The 23,550-nt window shown below is 32.7% G+C and overlaps 2 protein-coding genes across 4 annotated transcripts in view; one reads left to right on the forward strand and one right to left on the reverse strand.

Annotated features, from left to right (window-relative positions):
• LOC119687982 overlaps nt 1-23,550 on the reverse strand; it is a 92,612-nt gene that overhangs the window by 54,491 nt on the left and 14,571 nt on the right. The gene's annotated exons all lie outside the window — the stretch shown is intronic.
• Nucleotides 6,096-8,506, forward strand: LOC119687981. Of its 3 annotated transcripts, XR_005253296.1 has the most exons (3): nt 6,107-6,172; nt 6,236-7,335; nt 8,082-8,506. XR_005253296.1 is itself a non-coding variant. In XM_038102564.1 (2 exons), exon 2 carries the CDS (start codon nt 6,769-6,771, stop codon nt 7,204-7,206), a length of 438 nt encoding a protein of 145 aa, XP_037958492.1. In that variant the 5' UTR covers nt 6,096-6,172; nt 6,752-6,768; the 3' UTR covers nt 7,207-7,619. The 3 variants fall into 3 exon arrangements, 2 of the variants coding, with proteins under 2 accessions (XP_037958492.1, XP_037958491.1); XM_038102564.1 differs by lacking the exon at nt 8,082-8,506 and having other exon boundaries at nt 6,096-6,172; nt 6,752-7,619; XM_038102563.1 differs by lacking the exon at nt 8,082-8,506 and having other exon boundaries at nt 6,236-7,619.

Consider the following 23,550-nt stretch of genomic DNA (forward strand, 5'->3'; position numbering starts at 1 on the left):
ATTGAAGACATAAGATACACAACCTTAAGAAATATATAAACATCTTAGGTTAAAAATTGGAATCGAGTTTCAAAATAAAATTCTTATTTGGACAATTATAAAAGAGACCAATGTCTGATCGCAAAGCCAGCAATAATTAAAAATTAATTACTTATGAACTCTCCACTGTCCTTCAATATTGTTTATATATAACTTTTCTTAATATCTAAAATTCGATTTAAAAATTAGTAATTATTTTGTATATAAAACTATGTAAAATAACAGAAATATTTTATAAACTAAATAGAACTAAACTACCTAAGCGTCTCTAAACCATGCTCAACTTTCTTAGAAGAATGATAATACGGTGAGGTGATGGGGTGATATATATTTTTAAATCGACATTGGAATATAATCGTATAATAATGAAAATAACTTAAAAACAGATAAGGAGACAATTAACTAACACTCATTCAATTCTCTGATACCATGTTCCTTAGAGTATAGTATGACTTCTCGTAATCTATCAATGAACCGCAGTGGTCAGCGTACAGACAACACTGAACTTAACAAGTTAATGGATGAGTTTATATATCGCATATAATACACAATAGAGATTTTCGTGATTTAGAAATCCTCGTTTAAGTACTTTTCATGTTTATATTGATTTTATTTTCTTTTATTAATGCTAATTAAAATTTATTGAAAAAACTAGAAATGCAAATAAACTTCATATACTTTTAACTACTGTCTTATCGTATGCAAATGCAGAAGTGAATCCCTTTGACAATGCAAAAGAAACTTAAAGATTTTCTTCCAATTTAACCAGGCAACGTGATCTCACACTTATCGCATCTTCCGCTGAGATAGCCCACATTCATATATTGAACTTTAATTTTTTATCTTGAAGTTTATTCCACTTTATGCTTTCTGATATGCGAGTGTAGATTACTTCAGCTATTTCCACAACAAAAAAACGCATAATTATGCCCCAAAAAAAAATTTAATTAAATTAAATTAAAAATTAAAATAAGTTCTGAGGCAAGCATAAAATGAATTTCTTATTGATAAAAGCTTTTAATGCACTTATCGCTGTTTGTAAACACACCAAGTGTTATATAAATAATACAAACGTACATACATATGTACGAGCACATATTTACTTATTCACTTATTTACATGCAGTCCAAAGTAATTCTATCTTATATTCTTGTCCACAGTTATCCCGCAATTGTGTAAGAAAGTCTATGAAGTACTCTTTGCTTTTGCGTAGGTTATGAAATTTATTAATGGACGAAAAAAAATGAATTAAAAAATATTATTAAGAAATCTAATATCAAACGCAATTTTGGAATTACACAAGCACATGAAGATAAGATAAGTTGAGTAAGTAATTCCGACATTTACTCTCGACATTTTCACAAGAAGGAAGGTCTCGACTTGCTGAAACGTGTCTAATTTGTTGACATTTGTAAGTGTGCGTTTGTAATAATTAATAATTAAAAATTAAACGATATATACTACCAGTGTCAGTTTCAATTACTTTACATCTTTGCTTCAATGTCAACAACTCAATTAACAAAAATCAGTCAAAGACGGGCCGCAGTGGCTCATCTGCCATCGTATGAACGTTTCCAACAGCGTCAAGTAACACACCCAAAATGTGGAATTCGTTGACTTATAAGAATTCAAAAACGAAAAAAAAAACAAAAAAACAAAAAAAACCAAAAAACTAAGAAAGTTGTGAACATTTGATTATGTCATCTGTTGAGCAGTAAATTTTAAATTAGACATTTACGACTTCAAGCCGAAAGATCTAAACCGAGTTGCTTTGAGGAGACTTATATGGTTCGCTTCAGTGCGATGAGAATGCACACTTGCTAACCTAAATTCAAGCATTTATTTCTACTTTGCGGTTTTGCAATCAAGTATAATCACTAATTGTTTATATCACACACAAACTGAAATATAACTACAACCAATAACAGTAGGTAAATGACCTTATTTTCCATACAGTTTAGAAATACAATATATTTCACATAAACACAGTCATTGTGGAACCAAACGTTCTTTCCCATGGTGACAAAAAACATAACAGAAATAAATTAAATATACTTAGATCTTTAAGCAAAATAAACGGATATTGGGATTACCTTATCTGACAACATATTTGCTGGCACACAAAATTTATTTTACCATCACATTTATAAAATTACAAGAATGATTATATAGACGTTTATGTTTTTAAGGAGAAGTGACCTTAATAATACACCGAACAAATAACTCGTTTTGGAGGGTTGTTGATTTCCAATACCACTTCTAATACAATAATAGTCTTGAAATCGATCATTAATACCTCTCTACACTGTGATACAGAAGTTCAAACTGCTAAGTTCGAAAAGGAGGTCTTCGTACACTATACCCTCTCTTTTATAGTCCCAAATGCACCAGACTTCTTTATTGAAATCCAGTAAATACTGTAATATAGTAGTGCATTTAAACACTAAAGTAATGTATGCTGTATTTAGAGCAACTCTTATCGTAGAGTCAGAAATGCAGTACATATAATATCATTTAAGGCGGTGATTCTAGTGCTTAGCTATTATCGGACACGCTGTCATTATGTTTTGGAAATAGAGTTAGGCATATCTTGGATGTAAAGAATGCCAATTCCTTCGCTCTCATCTGCATCATATGCTTATGTCCTGCACGGAACATGTCCGCTTAATATCTTAATTTCGGGTATGATCGAGGTATTTAGATCTGTAGTTCTATGCGCAATTTTAACGTTACTGTAATTTAGAGAGGGCAGTATATTCGATATGATATGATAAAGTAATTGCTTAAAGATTGATTATTATTTTTAATTTTTATTTGTAGCTAATACTTTTCAATATCTTCATTATATATAAAAACACTTAAAGCAAATGTAAAATTTTATACAAAAAAGGCTCTTATCTGTTGTTTTAAAAACTGTTTCGCATTTTTATAATTCATTTAAAATGAGAAAACGAACGTTAGTGTGTGGATATCACTTGATTATTTATGCGTTGTGCTATTTAAGTATTATCAGCTTTTGTATGAGTAATGACATACGTTAATGACTTTATCCCTTAACGAATTAGGACCCATATCCGTTTGAGATAAGGAAATACGAGTGCAGTATGCAACAGAAGACATTTCCTCAAGACTTTGACGCACAACAAATTGTGGCATGTACAATATCCATTCAAATATTTCAATTCCAAAATAAATTTTAATAAGTAAACAAGTGAATAAGTTTATAGGAAACCAATTCATAACAAACCTAAAAGAAATTTTCTCTTTGGAATGCAACCAACTAAACTATGCATGAGAGTCCTGCAAGGAGATCCTATATTGTATCGTTTTTTCAACGCTACAAAAACTTGAACCATATCTAATATTTTAAGCTCAGCTGTAAATTTATCATCTTATTTGAAAAAAATGATCAATACTCAACTAATATATACTATCATCAACTCACAGTTTATTTTACCAGTTCGAGATCACGGACAACGTTGCTCCTATTCGTGATTGCTATTCCACTAATCAGGCATATTCTATTAATCGGGGATCATTGATGAAAAACGAATTGTAGTAAATAATTGTCTTACTATAAACAATATGCAGATATTCTGTTAGTATGGAAGACTTAGTTATTTGACGGATTATATAGAAATATTTTATAGCGAGAGTCGTTAAGGAAATGAGCATAACAGGAATAGAATAGAAATCTAATGTATACACATTAATAGCAAAATTTTGTAAACCAAAAGAAAATTTATTTAATATTGTAGCAGAACAAGAAAATTTCCAATAAGAAAATTCGACATTCAAAATCATTCAGAGACTTGATATGAAACGAAGTTGTGGAACCTCATATACGCCAATATATAAAAATAATCATTTTTCAATATAAATAGATGTTGATATGTTGATAATTTTGCAGTTCTTTCATTTCCATATCTCCTACTTGTACATAATTACTTATGAAGAAATAAGTTTAAATTCTATTAAAATTAAAAAATTTAACATGGAATTTTGAACTCATTTCTCTGTTTTTCAAAAGTCACTCATTGTGCTTCACTTCTTATTTACCATATGTTTCAATATATATATATTGGAACATGCGACAAGACCAGTCTAGTCTGAACCTGTCAAGAACAAATAGAAAATATATCATGACTATAACCGGACATTAAGCAAATAAACTGGTGCACGTTCTCGCAGAATTAAAAGCCCTCATATTAATAATTCTATGGCGTAATCGCAACTTGATCCTAATATACGATTTTTACGTATATTAATGAAAATATGTCAAGTCTATTAGTCAGATGCCAGTCTTAACCGTAAATTACTTACGTGATTCTGTTAGATTCACAGTCTTTCTAAGAACACACTCTAATTCTGTATAGTGAAAAGTAATTATATTCCCAGTGCCTAGAACGTTACAAACCCTCTATTTCAACACAAAAATTTTAAACCCTATTATGTCTACAGTGAAATAATAGAAATTAAATTAAAAACATTCAAATATAAACAAACATCACCTTAAATGTATCCACATGAAATTTAAATACGAAAAAATGTCAGAACCCATGGACTTCCAAATTCCTATAATACATCAAACTCAACTTTTTTCAACAAAATTTTAGTTCGCATATAAATTTCAGGCAGCAAAATGGAAGAAAATTATAATAAAAATTGAACAGTAAAATTTTATAAGGAAAATGAAATAGAAAAAGCCAAAACATCTAGGAAGAAATAAAATATTGGGCCAAAAACAATGAGCTCATAAAATTTTATTTGATTGAAACCGAAAAATTTGATAACCAGATGGATATAAATTGACTGCCTCATTCCACAATCCAATTGTGCCCATCGTCTGCCACGAAATTTTCTGCTTTTATTCAATTTCTTTGCAAGTTTGTACTCACTGTTGTCTGACTTCTTACAGGACTTAAAGGATGCCATTGCGAATGCGAAATTTTCTCTTGTCATTGTCAAGAAACACAAAGGAATGGCGACGACTTTGCCAACACACACCACAAGACAAATTAGCAATGAAAATGAGTCGCCGAACCTTAAAAATGCATCTGAACTCCAAAATAATCACTAAAAATCAAAAACAATATAGAAAAGGAAAAAAATTTACAGCCAAAGCACTGGCGGCAACAACAGGGATGTGTAGAGTAAGGAAAATGTACAGACGGAAAGGGCAGTAAAAGACAGATTCACATTTATGGTTTCAATTTGCGGATATTACACAGAAGTACTTCAGCCTATAAGTGGCGGCGGCGGCGGCGGCGGCAGTGGCAGCGGCTAATGTTCTCGGCATAAACACTGCGAACTGTTGCCAGCACAGCTGAGAACTGCGGTATTTACACTGTTTACGTGCCTACGTTGACTATCGTCCTGTTAACCTCTGCGTCATGAGGGTATGTATTGGAATTTTGTCCGCTTCTTGCGTCCTGTGCCTGCTCAGTTTTCAATTCAGTTGAATTGAACATGTAGTCTACGCTCAGTAGGCTTTTAGGTCTTTGCAGTATTGATTGGCTCCTTTCATACACCAAAATGACACAAAACTAATCAAATAAAAATAAATGCACTGCCGAAAGTATGGTCCGTGGTAGAAAAATGAAAAGAGCAATAAAAAATATGAACCATACTTTTTAAAATCGAACCAAGAATAAAATGTACATCAGAAAGTATTAAGAGTGAACCCATTTGATGTTTACTTGGAACTGATTGATGTGCTGGGTTCACATTGCCAAAAAAGAAATGATTGTTTAATGATTTTAATTTTAAATCCAAATTCATTTCTTTCTGATATCATGCTAATTCCTCAGCTATTTCACACACTACGCAGAATGATCATTAAAACGGGCGTATTATGAAGACCTACTTTTCTCTTTGGTCCTATAAGACGATCCATCAAATACTTTTTTGGATGTTATATTGCTTTTTATTGCGTTTTCAGAACTCATCTATGTTATTATTTAATAATTGTTTCATAACATAGTAATCAAGTAAATATTATCTATCATCTTTTTTACTTTTGATATCAACTTTTCTATTTATCTATATTTTTTATCAGACCATCTATTTTTTATTCCTATTTCGGGTTTATAGTAAAGGATAATATATTCAACAGATTATTGTCACTTAAAAGGTTTGTTTAATAGGAAATTGCCTGATGAAAAAGTGTTTTTTTGTGTGTTTTTTTTTTCATTAGGTCAATTGATAGGTGGAAACAGCTAGAAAAACTTCTTCAATTAAGAGAAATAAATTGTGTAATAGAAAACAGCGATTTTGTCGGTTTCCTCGGTGCAAAATATCTTAATTGTCTCCTGTGGTCTCTTCTGACGTCAAGCGCTCTTTCTGTACATTCAAGTTTCTGCTCTAAGAAAATAGGTTCACTCTTTTATAGAAGAATTCTAGAAGGCACGTGGTTGCGACTTGCACTTATTTTTGTCATTATAAATCGTCTTTTAACTGCCTTTTTTGCTATTTTATATTGCCTTTCTCCTATTTAATAGATCATTGAAACCCGACCTTTAATCATCAAAAATCAGATCAAAGGCTCATTAAATAATTTGTAGTGAATTCTCTGCACAAATAAGATAAGACTATTTTGAATAACTCCTCACAAAACTCGAATATAATTCGTTACAAAAAGAAAATTATTAGAATCACTTAACCTAAAAATATATACATTTGAACATATATTTTTTGATAAATATTTATTTAGAAAAAAAACCAACAATCATGACACCCATCAATTGTAAAACATACATCCCATCATTCGTTCGAGAAAATTTAGTAATGAGTACTGAAGCAAACATAAATACTAAAGACAATTCTCTTTACGATGAAGAAATACAGTTACGTTCAGGATTTAGGGATGACTACCAGTATTTGTATCACTGGATGTTGTTTGCTGCTAGATGTAGTCATGATCCTGATCCTAATTACTCTAACTGTTCAGATTCAGATCTCCAGAACAACTCAATTTTAAATTTGGATGTTACCCAAAGCAACCGGATAAAGAAACATATAAAACAAAATTTTAAAACACAAACCTTTAAACACAAGAAATCCGAACCTGACAAAAAGAAAACCAAAACTGAAACATGGAAGCTAATTAAGCAAATTGCTCTGTTAATAACACAACATTTCCCAAATATCGTAATAGAGGAATGGTAAGGAATCAGACTCACCAGGTGGTCGAATCAAAAAAGTCAACAAAGATGATGAATGAAGTTCTCAAAACACATCTTAGAAATATTAACGGCGCTGCTAATCAATAAACACATAAGATGACTACCAAACCAGGTGAGTTGTCTGGGTATAGCAATGTGATCATTAGGTGCAAAGCCAAGAAACCACACATACAACAAGATAGAACAAACAATGATGATATACCAGATTGTAGCAATGCTACAACTCCTAAAGCTGGGCGCCACATCTTAATGCTAGACTTGAATTACTTAATTCCACAGATTATAATTATTTATTGTTGATTATTAGCCAACTATCACAGGCTTAAAAATTATTGGAGGTAAATTACAAATATTTCGATTTTCTGACTAAGGCATCTTATATTTTTGAGTCATGAATAAAAATCGTGTGGCACTCTTAAGACAGCTTCTGTTTCAACTACATTAATACCTCAAGTATTGCAGATCGACAAATATACTGGTTTGTCTTGGTATCAAATCGATATAACAAATAAAGGTATTATCATATATTTCAGCGTGGAATCAATATTGGCAAAGGCAGTCAAACTGCTCAAATCAAATATTCCCCATATAAGCCATTTGGCTAACAATCTCAAGAAACTTGTCATTCTAAAAGTAAAGATAAGAGTTTATTTGCAATCATTACTGCAGTTTTATCGAATACTAGCATATCTGGAGAAGATAACTTTGATATGAAGTATGTGTTTTCCATTCAACAAAACATGGAAAACACATAAAATAAATTGTTTTTGTTTATAAGTTCAACACACTGTAATATATACTGGAAAATATGTATCAACTTACATATCATATAGTGATTGTTTCTTGCTATTGTTACAGATTATAGCCTTTATAAAGACTTGAAGAAGTCTTTACAAGTTCGATATTTTATACCGCAGAAGCAATTTGACAAAGAAAATCATTTTTTGGAGATCTACGTTTCGGATATCCGACAGTCTTATTAGCTCTTACAATTCGATAGCGGAACATCTAAAACCAGACCCGTGTATTTGCAAGGAAATTCTCTAGTTGTTTTTTTTCTCTTCTTCCTTACAGCTTTGACATTTCCGGTTAAAAGGGATCACCAATTACTTGGCATAGGTGCCCACTGATCAGTGACCTGTCTGCGCTGCAATAAGTACATATGTATTATCACTTCTATCTTGGTTTCTCGTAGCCAAATGTTGGACAGAATAATAGAATAATCATGCGGTTACTATATACAATTTATTTTTATAAAGAATTACACATATTAAAAGGAAAACTATTTTATCAACAATGACTTGAGTGAAACTGTGATTTTACACGTAATGTGATTTCATATACAATATATTACAGAAATCATACATTCTAAACAGAAGAGTTCCATTTTCTTAGTATTTAGTTAATTTTGGAACTAAAATTTCCAACATACAATCAAGTTTCACTTGGTGGTATTGTGATAAAATTGAACAAATTTAGTTTAATAAGTAAATTTTTATTTTTTATTGAATTGCAAAAACTTTCGAACTAATTTTAGTTCATAGTCTATTAATTTCACAACTAAAATCAAGACAAAACATTTATTATACTCGCTCAGAGCAAAAACTCTTATTTTCTGTTATTGTACGACAACTCCAATTTACTTTCTATGGCGACGCACAAGTGATGGACATTTCCCATGATGGCAACGCAACAGGTTTATCCGCTGCTCTTCACTGCATCCTAGGCATCGATTAACGACTTCGAAAACGAAACTTGAAACTTGAAACTTGAATTTATTCCGGCCATTAATGGTTCATTAAAGAAAACGATTAGCGACTAACGATTGAAGAAAACAAAACCATTTTAGCACCAATACCGACTACAAACCGGTAAGAGGTAGACAACTAATGTGCGTGTTGGCCGCCAATATATTCGATACACCAATTTCTCAGTTGCCTCGACTTAAATTGGCTCACTATAAATCGAAACCTGTTCTATAATTTCTGAATGAAATGCGGACTAACTTTTATGATTATTTTTATTTTACAAACACATCTAGTAATAGGCCGGTAGGTCTGTTTGGTATGGATTTATTACAAATTAATGTTTACTTAATTGCGTTTAGTTACTTACATTTAACATAAATTCAACTAGAAATGGTTTACTATTAATAATGAATGGCAAATTGCAAGTCACATCAAGGCAGATGTAGTGTGGTCATCTTTATTGTCACCCAGGCAGCAAACAAAGCCCTTGAATCATTCACAACAAAAGCGAAGATAGTGAAAGTATGTAGAGTGGTAATTGACGAGCTAAATTGGTTGACTGACATCACCCTAATCTGGGTATCTGGGCATAGGAACATCGAAGGGAACGAGTAGACTGACAAATTAGCTCGCTTTTGTGTTTTCCTGAATGTGTCCTTGGAGACGCCGGTATATATAACCCTAGAGGCCATTAACAGAAGTACTTATTTTTCAACTTGATACTAACATATAGAAAACACTTAAGTCATGTGCAACTTCCAGGTTAGCATATGGGCCATGTTACTGATGTTAAAATAAAATTAAGTTCTTGGAACTCATCAGAAGAACACTTTAGCATGAACACTACAATTTTTTCTGGACATTTGTATATAGGAATTTAAGCAGAAAAACTGCGTATTCCTTATAATCATCACAGCAAAAGTTTTGAAAACCTGCAGGAAAAAGAAACCATAAGACATTTTCTCTGTGAATGCCCAACTTTGGTGCCCAGAAGAAATAGGTTTTTAAGAAGATATTTCTTTGACTGTCTATCAGACTGTTATCGGCATCATTTAAATTCGATGGGATAGATTAAGTCTCTACGCTTTTATACTATGGATTCTTGCGAGGCATGTGGTGGCAAAACGGCGAAAAATCGCTGATTGAGGTACATGGAAGTTATCTAATGGCCTCCTACTACAACCAACTAACCATTAATAATGAATATTAACTACATCATATTAAAACTATATACTTAGACTAGACCATATGGGTTTTAAGGCAAAAACGATTTTGGAAGTCTTTGGAACAACATCGGCTAAGGCACGTACTTATCCATTCATCTCCGTAATTATAAAATTTTGCTTCATGGGTTACTTAATAAAACAACTGACTTTTTATGCGTCCCAAAACTTGAATATAGTATTTTGCTGAAAATTTAAGTTAACAATATCTTATATCTGCTGTGTAATTACAATTGAAAAGCCAAAAATTTTAATTAATAGTTTTTATCTAATGCTTTGACAATTATTTTATTATTTGTTTTTTACAAAAGTATTGTTCGTACATATTATAAAGAATCAATTTACAGTCAACACATCAGTTACATCTGGATGGAACAAGATCCTTAATATTTCACTAATCTAAACATGTTTATCTCTATCCGACGAAGTAATGAAACGATTAAAGTTACTGAGGATAATATTGAAACAGCTGCCTCATCTTAGAGAAAAGCAGAGAATCATCAATGACATCTTCTAACCTAAATATAGAATACATCGGATACGAAATGAATCAAGGGACTCTGGATATTGACAAAAGTTTTTCAGGTGGATCGTTGATGCGAGTATGTAGTGAAGAGTTCAAACTGAAGAGATAAATTATATCTAATATTAATTAAATTGAAACGAATTAATATCATTTATATTGAAGCGAAAGACATTTAATTAGAAAATTGTAGAGCCCTCTTAACTATAATATTTAATACATCGTTCATATATTTTAGATATCCTAACAAAAAACGAGCAATCAATATTCCTGCAATGTTTTGATCAAACAAGATCAGCTGCGGGGGTTTCCGTTTTAAGTGCTTCTACAGCACAAGAGGTGGAGCATGTCGTTGAAGAGTACTGCGAACAGTCCCTCATCTTCGTAGTTGCTTCAAGGCGTGCTTTTTCGCACTTTCAATTTAATTAACTAATTTTTTCATTAGTGCACTCAAACAGCCTTTATACTGCGATTTCTATGCGATTTTCATTAGTTGGTCCTGAAGAAGCATAAAAATTTATTGCGTTTTATTTAATTTCCCCTAAAAAATATACACAACTCATCAGAGCAAACGTCGTTATCGTGTTACAACGTGATGAACTTAATTAAACCAGGAATTTATATATATTCTCTTTCAGCCTAAAGAAATAACTTTGAAAGGAAGTGGACTATACATACTGAGCTCTTCCCAAAAAAATCGATCTAAGAATCAACTGAAGTTTACCTAACTATTCCTGTGAATATGTTACTAAATTATGGAAAACATTTAATATGTGTTGTAAATTATATTTAAAAAGTAACCGGGATTTGCAAATAGTGCTCTGACGATAGATTAAATTTGCTTGTTTAACGTTTATTTTGTGTGAACAAATCGTTTTATTGTTCACGCATTTGGATGGAATGGCTTTGAAGCCAAATAGGGTAATTTCAAGTGTTACTGTGAAAGTACTCTTAGTTAATAATCATATAATAAGAAAAAACTCTGGATAATGCAAGTGCACATGCCATATAATCACAATCGCTTCTTGTTGACAGTGCAAATGGGTACATGGGTACAACACCACACATATCACATTACGCTACAATAATGCCGACCTTAGCACTTAAAAGTTAAAGTTCAACATATCTGTGGATCCAAAATATCCAACTTCAATAAACTTTGAACCTTACAGTCTCTACATTTTTTTTAGTTTTTCCGAGGTTAATGCACATTTTTTTTTTCATTTTTTTTTACTGAAGTTTGTTAGTGCTGAAAATGTGCTTTGAAAGACAAACGCAATCCATTACGCTGAATATAAGTTGGAGGAGTGATATGAGCTCGTATAATAATGAATTTATGAAAATGCAGAAATCGCTTGACGTACTTTTTTCTTGCTGGCAGCCTCAAATGGCATTGAAGCCATGGTAGTTAATTGCATTTGCATAAAGGTTTGCTCCCGCAGAGCTGGTATCATTCCATGCGAACGAGGAACAGAGTATATATTGAGTACTTTTTAAGCAACACTGCGTTCTTAAGAGGAACCGCCTCAGGAGTTGTTCCTGTAAATGATTGTATAGAAATGCTCCTATTTATTGCTGCTCAATTGTCTGTTATTTCAACAGGAATTATGAAATTATTAGAAGTTATGTGAGCCAAGTATGAAGTTCAACTAAGAATAGCAAGTATTCGTGATATACAAAACATTACTGTATCATTGGAAAATTTATGGCAAATTAAAGTAATTTCATTTTAAATTGAAATGTAAATAATTTTAAAAGCATTTCGTAACTGAATAGATATTCAAAGTCACTATCCAATATAATGCCTAAATTTGTAATCTGTAAATGTCTTGATTCTAATACTAATAAGAATGTTTAAATATCTTAGTTTATTGCTGCTACTGCTGCAACCTCAATATTTTTGCGATTTTCTTCAATTTAAGCTCGAACTTATGGAAAAATAAAACTTATGTCTGATATCTCAGATTCATTTGAGGCAATTAATTGAAAAGCTGCATTTCTCTCGCTGTTGCGGTTCGTAACATCTGGAAAGACTCAAACAGTAAAGAGTCCAAATAAACGTAAACTCTTTTAAGTATCTGCCCCGGGTTATGATGGTATCGGCAACATCTGTCTTCAAAACCTTCCAGAAAACGTCCTCACCAAAGTAGCGGAAATAACCAATGCAATTCTTAAATTTGGGTACTTCCCTATTTGTTGGAAAAAAGCGAAGGTCATTATGCTTCCTAAACCAAACAAGGACCTGAAGTTCCCACAGAATTGGAGTCCCATGAACTTGCTTCCTACTCTGGGGAAAGTAGCAGAAAGAGTCATTCTGGCAAAATTGAAAGACCACCTAAGCTCGAATAATATCATCCCTGATGAGCAATTTGGCTACAGAGACAACCACTCAACAGAATTACAATTGACCAAAATAGCACAACATATACAATCTGCACTTAGAAGAAGGACGTCGACTGGTCTTATCTCTTTTGATGTCGCTAAAGCCTTTGACAAAGTCTGGCACTCGGGCCTAATTGTGAAAATGGCTGCTCAGAACTTTCCGCCATCTATTATCAAGCTCATAGGCAGTTTCTTAAATAAAAGGTCGTTTCAAGTCAAAGTGAACAATTCAACCTCTTCAGTAAAATCAGTAAAAAACCGCCAAGCATCCAGAAAATTAAAGGTAGAAGCACAAGAAATAGAATGGACCGATACTCTCAAATGCCTAGGACTACTCTATGGCAGTATAGCGTTTTGCCAAGCTCCAAGCTCAACTTTAAAAATTCTTCAAAGAGGGTAAAATATTGCCTTAAGAAAACTGGTTAACGCCCCATGGTATGTAAGAGGAGCTGATATCCACAGAGATCTGAGAGTGGATTCAGTTGAAAAATACATTAAAGATCGTGCTCTGAAACTATTCAATACAATTGACAGTCACAATAATCCAACTCTCAGTATCCTAAAAATACAGCGAAATTTGATAAACACAGGCAGATACAAAGACATCAGATCCATCATATTATAAAGCCCCATAAAGCCCCGTATTTAGTGTGACTTAAAACTGTCCACAGATAAAATAGAGTAAAGGTGCTGTCTCACCAACTCAGACATCTGAATATCAATCAATCTTTTAAGTATGGCTAGGTACCATGCCATTGCACAAGACAAACCCATAACGAAAAGAAAAGCGTCTTCTTAAACTAGAATTTCATAAAATGTAGCGAAGAGAAGAAAGTGATAGTTGAACATTTACTATGCAATTACTCAAGCCTTCCAACTAATAAGCCTAGCAAATAATTTAAATACATGAAGTTCTTAAAAGAAATTCTGATTAGTCGGCAGATTACTCGTAGATTACTTTTAAATAAAAAAAACTTATTCCAAAAGCCTTATCTATGAGTATATGATGACAAAAGGGCATTTGTATGGTAATTGAGCGAACGTAGAAGCTTTGATGATCGTTTTCACTTAACTGAACGCACTGCCGTTCATTGCCATTAGAGAATACGAATGGCCCCACAAAGTAATTCTCCTTTTCCATCTCAAGTAATGGTATGTGACCGCCGAAGGACGCTCTCCAATCGTTTTCATCGAGCCTGGAGTCAAAGTCAATACGACTTATTATGGGGAAAATGTTTTAGAAGCTGCTATAGAGCTGTGGGCACGTAAACATTTTAGTCGTAGACCACAAACGTTCCGACAAGACCCGGTACCATCTCGTAAAGGTCATGTGAATCAGGAATGGGTAAGATATCATGTTCCACTCTTCATTTCGTCTACACAATGGCTTACGAATTCGCCAGATGCACATTCGATTGGCAACTGAAGCTGCGCGATTTTCGAAAGCAAGGTGAAGACTAAAAACTATGCCAGTATGGATGTACGGTAGAAAGCCATTGATCACCAATGAGCCAAAATACCGGAAGATCACATTCGTCAAACATATAACTCATTTTTTAACCGTTTGAAGGCCATAGTCAAGACAACAGGTGGTCACATCGAGCTAGAGTAAATGGATTATGAAATTTTGACTACTTCCACAAATTTTTTTAATTTGAATCAATAAAAAATAATTTTACACAAAAAAGATATGGTCGCTTAAATAGGTAACACTTCAATCGTCTAACCCTGCATTTTAAGTGTCACTTTCTCGATTGTTTAATACAATAAATTTTACAAAATTAAAAAATTTATTTTCATTAAACTATTTTCTTAAATATTATTTTCTATGTGGTCTTTGTTGGACCATAAATCGGAAAACTGATGAGGGAGAATTTAATAATGTATTGAATAAATAAGAGTTGGAAGCATGAATTTCGTTTAAGAAAACAGTTATCATCATCTTGGGTAATGAAAGAGATCCATTTAACAGAGAAATTCTTTCACCTTTACTTGACAGTTACCAAGTTATTGGGGCAACTATGCCTTTAGAAATTCATTTCAGGTTAAACAAGATTAAACAAGATAAAAGGTTTTATCGGGATACATATGCAATGGATAAAATATGTCAATGGTATTGGGATGCAAAGTGGATCTCTTTCATCACTCAAGAAGCCGAAACCCGTTTGCTTAAACGAACTTCATGCTTTCAACTCTTCATTCAACGCATTATTACATTTTCCTTCCATATTACTGTTCATTTAATCTTATATTGGTGTCCAAACTGAACTGAAACTGCAAGACTGGAGTTCTGACTGATAACCATTCCTATAGCTGCAAGCACAAAATTTTTAATTATTTGTAAACTAGTGTAATTTTGCGCCCACAGTGCGTCGATGCAGGAGCGACACATTTATACCCACATTGACGTATTAACATTAATTGCTTACATTGATATTGCCATCAAAAACATCCTTGAAATAGAGATGAATAGGTAAGTAAAAAAACTTAGTGTACTCAAAGCAGTAGCGTTGCGTCAGCTTTTTTTGCAAGGTGTTCACAATTTGATCAAAACAGAATTCCAACTATAACGTATTCCCCCTACTCCTGAGTTATATCCTTTCCACAAGCAAATAGCGTACAAAATCAACAAAACAATTTATTTAAATGTTCGCAGCCTATGATCCACTGGTTTTTATGGTAAATAGCTGTAGGAAAACGGCGACTTACCACATATTTCGAAATTTTTACATCAGGTACCGAATTCTTGATATTTGGAGTTGGTCTATTCATTTTATGAATTAAAACCTTTTTTTCAGAAGATCATTTAAAAAAAGATATTTGAATCAAATCTTTAATCACACATTTATCCATTTCTAAATATTATTTTTCACTTCAAATCCCTGCCCGTGTCAGCTACGGGCGTAGGCTGATTTGTGACCATTTTTTGCGACAGGCAAATAGTGAGTGGACCCTTACTGTCTCAGCAGCCAGGTCAAAGGCTACTTGGCCCATTTATTCCAAATATAGAACCTCTGACTTAATCTGTAGAAACAAATCTGAGGTTTCCAAGCTAGTGTCTATCTTTACGGGTCACTGGTCCATAGGACGGCATGGAGCCAGACTTGGCCTTTCTTGTGGTACCTCATGTAGTGCGTGTCTACCAATACTTGAAGAAATGACACCAGAACACCTGATGTGTTTTTGTCCAGGTCTGGCCAGAACTAGGTTTAAGTTTCTAGGGGCCCCTTTCTTCAACTCACTTAGCGATATCTCCAGCATCAGCATTAGCCAGATTCTTGCCTTTGTTAATGCCTCTGGTTGGTTCTAGTTTGACCCTCTATCTACTACCCACTATTACGAGGTTTTTGTGGACTCAAAACGGCTTTCATCCTTAGCTATTTGAGGAGGATTCGTCCTCCCTCCACCACAACTAACTATCTCTTTAATTTTTTTTTTACTTTTACCATTTGCTAGTATAAAATTGGAATAATCACTTTGTTTTTGGTTTAGAGTAAGAAACTCTCATTCATTCATTTACTCTTTTACTTTGTATTTACTGTAAGCGGTTCAGTATTTTAAATGAACCATTTGCCCATATAAAACGGCAACCGTGACTTTGATTGTGTTTGCACGCTTTGTATGAACTTGGGGTTCAGCTTAGTCGACTGAACCTCTAGTCAAATGTAAAGCGATTTTCGCTCAGTCCTTTCTTTTCTCTTTTGTATTTACTTTGCATAACATTGGAGGTTCACTTTTTTTATTGAACCGCTTGCAAGCATTATTTTAAGAGTTAGGAATATTTTACGTACATATTGTGCGGGGCTTGTTTTGTCTTTTATTTTTATATTTGTTTGTATGTTTTGTGTTGTGTATTCAATATTAAACATAGTCCCAATGTGAATATTATTTCATTTGCATCCTTTGTAAGCAGCGCGGTGCAGTTTGTATTCCGAACCTTAGTATATTTTAAGAGGAATGTGTTTTCTCTTTTATTAATTGGAAGTAATGTTGGGTGTTTCTAACATATGTATGTGCGATTTTGTTTGTATTATACGTTTTGTGTTTATGTTAATCTGTTTGGAAAAACTATTATAAAAAATGTTAAGTAGCAAAATAGCGAGATTATTGACCTTATAAAAAAAAAGATCTAAAAAGGAAGCTTTATTAGGGTGTTCAGGAACACTCTGAACCATTCGACGCATCGCCTCTGACTCAAAGTGATATTAGAGATATTCAACTAGATCAATGAAATCAAATTCAACTTTTCTCATTAATTACTGTACAAAAGTATGAAGTTAAATCAACTAAACCTTCTCGTAAACAAATATTTTCCTTCTAATGTGTTAACAAGAAGAAAATATGGCCAAATCATTTTAATTTTCAATACTATACTTATGGGAAAAACATACACATAATTATGCTTTTTTTTTGTATTAACTAATAATCTATATTTAAATTAATTGGTAATAATTTTTGGAGTCGATAAGCAAATGGAATTATTTATCAACGATTTCGGGTCACACATTTTTTAATTGATTATTGTTGCAACGAAAATTGTACTACAAAATTGTTAACAATGTGAAATGAACCTAAAAATTTCTATATTTATTAAAGTCAAATTAATTAAAATGTTATCAAAATTAAACAAAATGTGAAGCAATAAAAATTACTAAATAAATAATGTATGTTTTAATTTTTTATTACTACTTTATTTCTTTGATAAATATTTAATTGTCATAATCATTTACTTATTTTAATTTAATACTATAGTATTTCTAAATGTAAAATATAATGTTTTAACCTTTTAGAACAAGCGGAAATATAGACCTATCTGAGCACCACTCTGCAGCAGTTCCAAGAATCACATCACGACTTAAGCAATCGTGTCAGAAAAGCAAGAAACACTGACAATTGAGTTACGCTTTTTGTTTGGAACACCATGTACACATGAAAACCAAGTTTCCAATGTACAACACATCCGTCAAGCTATATCTATTGCATGGTATATCTACAGCAGAAAGATAGTCAGCACACGAGAAAGAGCTTAGCAAAGTAATAGCTGTAGATATGAAGCGATTAATGAGAATTGTGCGATGACAGGATTAGAAACTACAGTCTTAGAAATAAAGTTCAAGTTGGCATGCAAGTGAAAGTCGAATGTTGTCAACATAAGTAATTGCATTCTAGAGTAAAGCTGTTGAGGAAAAGATCTATTGGGCATCCTACGTCAATACTAGAGAATAAAATGTCAACAACAGCAAAGAATAGAGGAAATAAAAATGAAAAAACTTACGCAGAACCGCCAAGTATACTTATCTTTTATAAGACCCACTCAGCAGTAGTACTTCAAAAACAGTTAAGGAGTTGGGTAAACAAGAAATCATTAAAACGCAAAAAAAGTAAAAACATCGCACTTCCAGAAACATAAAATTTTTATAATTCATAAAACATTTAACAAAGCTCCATTTTAGAGAACAGTTCTACGACATTAACAAATCCATCACCGCACAAGAATAAAATAAACTCTATTTAAGAAAATCTGTTCACAAAGTAAGAAAGAAACTGGGATTGTCTCTCTTCAAACTCATTAAAATATTGAAAGTCTATCCTTTATTCTATTTTTCTAAGAACGATAAAATACTTTTTGAGTCTCATTAACGGAATTCTTTAGAATACAATTTAATTGTAGTAGTAACTTAAAAACCTGATTTGTTGCAAGCTTAAAGATTGTCGGAATTACTTATTTTTTAAATATAGACTCTATAAATACTCCAAGTTTCTGCAGCGGCATGATATTGTCTAAGAACGATTGATTTAATTCGCCCATTTTAACCTAATATTGAATGTTAAAATACTCCTTTCCAGTATAACTATACTCTTACGGAGTACCACATTGTCAGTTTCTTCACTACTTGTTAGCTATTCACCTTCAGTCAAGAATCTCAATTTCAGAATAAGATAAGTTAGTCCAAAAACTGATTTAATTCAATATCTTCGTCAGCGGCTTTTTTCGTCTAAGAAAACATAACTAAGAGCATCGTCGAAGAAAAATCAAAATATGTCGCTTTTTTAAATCGAATTCAAAACTTTAAATGGATCGCAAATATGTCGCGATCCAGAAGTATTAAGATATGCAAGTATCGCGTATATATAAGAATCGAGTTACTTCCAAACTTAATTTATTATAAATGTGAATGAATTCATTATGACAAACAGATTTTTACTTTTATCCATTACTTTATTATTATTTATTTTTAAGTGTAAAATGCAACACTTGTTGCAAATCACAACTTTGCATTGCTCAATGAGTTTTAGCTCACAACCAAAAACATCAACAGAAAAAAAGGTCAAATGACTAAGTGCGAGTTCAGCCCTAAGCGGTGTTGAAATGAACTCCAACTTATGTAGTATGCAAGTACAAGACTGAAGAGAAACTCCAAAGTTCCACTCCAATAATAGCAAAACAGCGCGCAACAAGCAGAGATGTTATATGAAATGCATTACGAGGCTGTGATGAGCCAAACATGATAATGCGAACTAACTTGCAACAGAATTTCGATGGAGCAAAGAGAAAAAAATTTAAAACTAGACATTGCATCGCATGGGCAGATGAAATGATATTCATATTACCACAGTTTCACTAGCAAAACAGAGCCACTCGCAGTGTCCACCCCACTCCACCCATCCATGTAGTCATTTGCCAACAGATTAGCTGCAAATATGTAAACTAACAAAAAATTGGAGCTGCAAAGAAATAATTTTATTGTTAGAAAAAAACTAATGGAAAATGCAACAAATTTGTTCACACAGAAGTTGCAGCAACATTTCTTTTTATTGTTTACTAAGTGAATTGCTGCAATTGTTTTTAGTGCCTTTGTCCCGTCTTGTCTCGTCTCTCGTCTCTTCCCGTCCCTACCTACTTCTTTCTTCTCTTATTATGTCGTCAGACTCACAATTTAAATGAATATTGTTGCCTGCCGCCTCTAAACAATAAAAATGCAAACAAACGGTCTTAAACGGAAAATACTTGCAATTCTTTTCGAAATGAAAAACTACAAAAAAAGTTATAAGAAAATTGTATAGAACTGCACACCAGAGGGCGTTACGCTTCAAGCAATCTTATGTAAAAGACATTATGAGAGTATGAGTATGCGATTTACTACTAAGCACAGTGGAGTGGAGCTCATAAGTAGCGAAGCCATTAAACTTCGCAGTTTCTAAGGAATTCCGCAGATGAAATGATGGACAATAATGAAGAGCTGAGAATGTTTAAATTGCAAGGAAATAAAATATTCGAAACTATCGAATTCTTATTCTTTATTGCGTACTTTAAGTAAAAATACTTTTTATTACTGAGTTATTATTAATGTTTGAACTATATAAATTCTTCACACTATAATTAAAGATTATTTTTCTCTAATGACAAGGAATCTATTTCGAATAGAAGAAGGTTAATAGTCGTAAAATTTTTTATTTAAAGAATTATTTTTTAATTTTCTCCTGTTTTGGGTATCCCCACATATCCATCACCAGTGAACAATGGAAACATCTATTAGTTTTATTGTCCATATGTAATTTTTATACTCAGGTATCAGAATTGAATGTTTCATTGAAATATTCAACTACAAAAGTTAAGTTTGAGACTTAAGTTAAGATCCGACAATTAAGAAATTTGTAGGAAAATAAGTGAAAATATGCATAGTCATGACACTCATAGTTTACTAAGACATTGGACATTATAACAAACTAAAAAATTAAGAATTATATGCCCTGATACTGTGGAAAATATTAATCTCTAATGAAATACTCCAATAAATTTTGTCTTTTTCTCAACGTATCATACTTTTCGTATCCTAATACTTTTTATTGTAGGTTACTGTAGGTCTCAGATATTCACGAAAAACCTTCAGATTTCTTTGTAGAAGAATCAGATGATTTATTTGACTGCTAAATTATGACGGAGTCTATGTGAAAATCAACTTTTATTTAGAAGATGTCTAAATGCCTTCTCATTCTCTATCAGATAAAAAATAACGGATAAGTTTAAAGATATTGTGATTTTTCCTCCAAACTTAACCACTGTGCGGAATTCCCACTTTAATTTATAAGAAATAAACTTTCATGTCTTCATGGAATTTCATATTTTTCTAAAATTTTTTCTTCTCGCGCTGAAATATGAAAAAAATGTTGCAATTATTAAATAGAATTGCCACAATTTCCATACGACAACATATTGCATCATCAGCAACAACGCTTGCGTGATCAACAGCAACAGCAACAACATCATCATAATCATCATCCGATAAAAGACGGAGCTGGTGCATATGACCTCCTTTACTCATATGCTACCCTTTTGCTTCCGGTGCAAGGGTTACCGTGCATTGTGCAGTTGTGGAGTTGCTGCTTTCGCTTTTGCTTTTGTTGTTGACGTCGATGTTGGTGCCGGTGTCAGTGTCGGTGTCGGCGTCGGTGTTGGTGGTTGGATGGTTTGTTTTGTACTTGAATTTTTTCCAATTTTTCTGTTCTACTCACTGCTCCCCTCTCTCATACTCGTACCCGCACCATAGGCATTGCATGTTTAATTGTTGTTTCCGTTTAATGAATTGTTTACAATTTTCTGTCTGCCTTTGTGGCTTGGAGTGGAACTGTGGAACTACGTCATCACCATCGGTTGACATGGCAACAATTAAAACGGCAACTAACACATTTTATTGTTGTTGCTATTGTTATAGTAACTTTGTTCTGTTGTTTTAATTTTCCGCTGCACTTGCCGTATGCACTTTAATGACAGACCATGAATTCTTTTCAATTATGCAATGTTTACAATAACAACTTCCATCAAATTTTTTCTATTTCGCTTTTCCATTTATTGGTCGCATTAAAAATTATGGACCTTGAATTTGTCATTCTGATAAGTGAAAATTTTCCAAAGTATTCGAAGAGAATACTTTGTCACTTTGTCGGTCAATTTATGCTAATGAAGTTGTCATAGCAAACTTCAACTTGAGGTTCAAATATAGGAAGAAGATAATTTATAAAAAAATGTTCTCTTTAACTACTTCTAAGAAGACTAAGAGAACTCTTAAGCTAAGTATGGTATAACTTTACTCCAACCTTTAACTATTGACGGTTGTTACAATGAAAAGATTTAAGAAGAGATTATAATTATGAAAAAGATGACAAGTAAGTCCGATAATTATAAAACCCATTAAATAGGAAATAATAACATTGGTCTTTAAGGTCCTTTGGTCGATGCACTAATATACTGTTGCATATTTTTGCAATTTTGTAATCGTTTTCACAATCACAGTCCCAAATCCACACCATTACTCGTTATTGGCACTAAGAAAAGCACAAAATTAAATTAGAAATCAAAAAACCTTCTTTACTGTATTCTACATGCAAGAAAGAATTTCACTAACTTCAAATTTTTGTGGTTTGTACTCTTATTTCGATCTCAGAAACCTATTCACGAAAACAGACTATACCTCTAGGGTATCTTTACTCATATTTAGTATTTTCTAAAGATGCGACTTTTGGAATATGGACATGGAGCACTGTGTCAGAGCTCACAAATTACAAAGTTCTCAAATGGTTATAAAAACTTATATGTCACTCAAGCTTAGGGCAATGAATACGAGTAAACAATTTCTACCTATTTCAGAATGCTATCGTATTAAGTCAATACACTCCAACAAAATGTCCAACAAAATCAGAAGAAAATAATAAGACCACCAGAATTAACTAAACAATTAATCTGTAAATGTTATAGTAGATACATGCTTGTACCAATAACCACATATCTTTAAATACCTCTTAGATTCAATCACTTTCATTCCTACTCATATATCAACTTCACTTTCACCAGCAGCAGATCAGAGTTTTTGGAGCACCTTTCTTGACATGACAAGCTGTATCCTTTCAAATAAGGAACTTAACCATGCTTATTATAAAGACTTATTAGGTTGATTTCCTCTAAAATAAATGAATGGATCACCCGTGCGCACTTTGCTTCGATTATTTCTCTTTTTGATGTTCCTTCAGTTGTGGAACATGAGCGTTCATCCGAACAACGTTTATCCAAAACAGAATAATGCGAAATCAACTCAACTCCAGGTTTTAGTACATAAGTCCGTCACTCTAACTGTACCTAATCACACCGCAACTGTTTGTATTCCATGACAACTTTCTTTCTGGCTTCCATTCCATTCAACAAACATACAGACAAACGGATGCAAAGAACAAGGAAGATGACTGAACCGATTCGTAGCGTGATGCTTATCAAGAATATATACATACGTATTATATGGTCCATTACTGCCTGTCAATACTGACATGTACATACCTGTTACTTACAATTGTATGAAGGGTGTTGTTATATAGGCAAATGGATTAAATCATTTATTTTTTAACAAACTTAATAAAAATAAACTTTTAGTTGCATTGCCAAGGGAATCGCATTTACGATT

Source organism: Teleopsis dalmanni, chromosome X (genome assembly GCF_002237135.1).
Source record: "Teleopsis dalmanni isolate 2A chromosome X, ASM223713v2, whole genome shotgun sequence".
In the NCBI taxonomy this organism is placed as follows: Eukaryota; Metazoa; Arthropoda; class Insecta; order Diptera; family Diopsidae; genus Teleopsis; species Teleopsis dalmanni.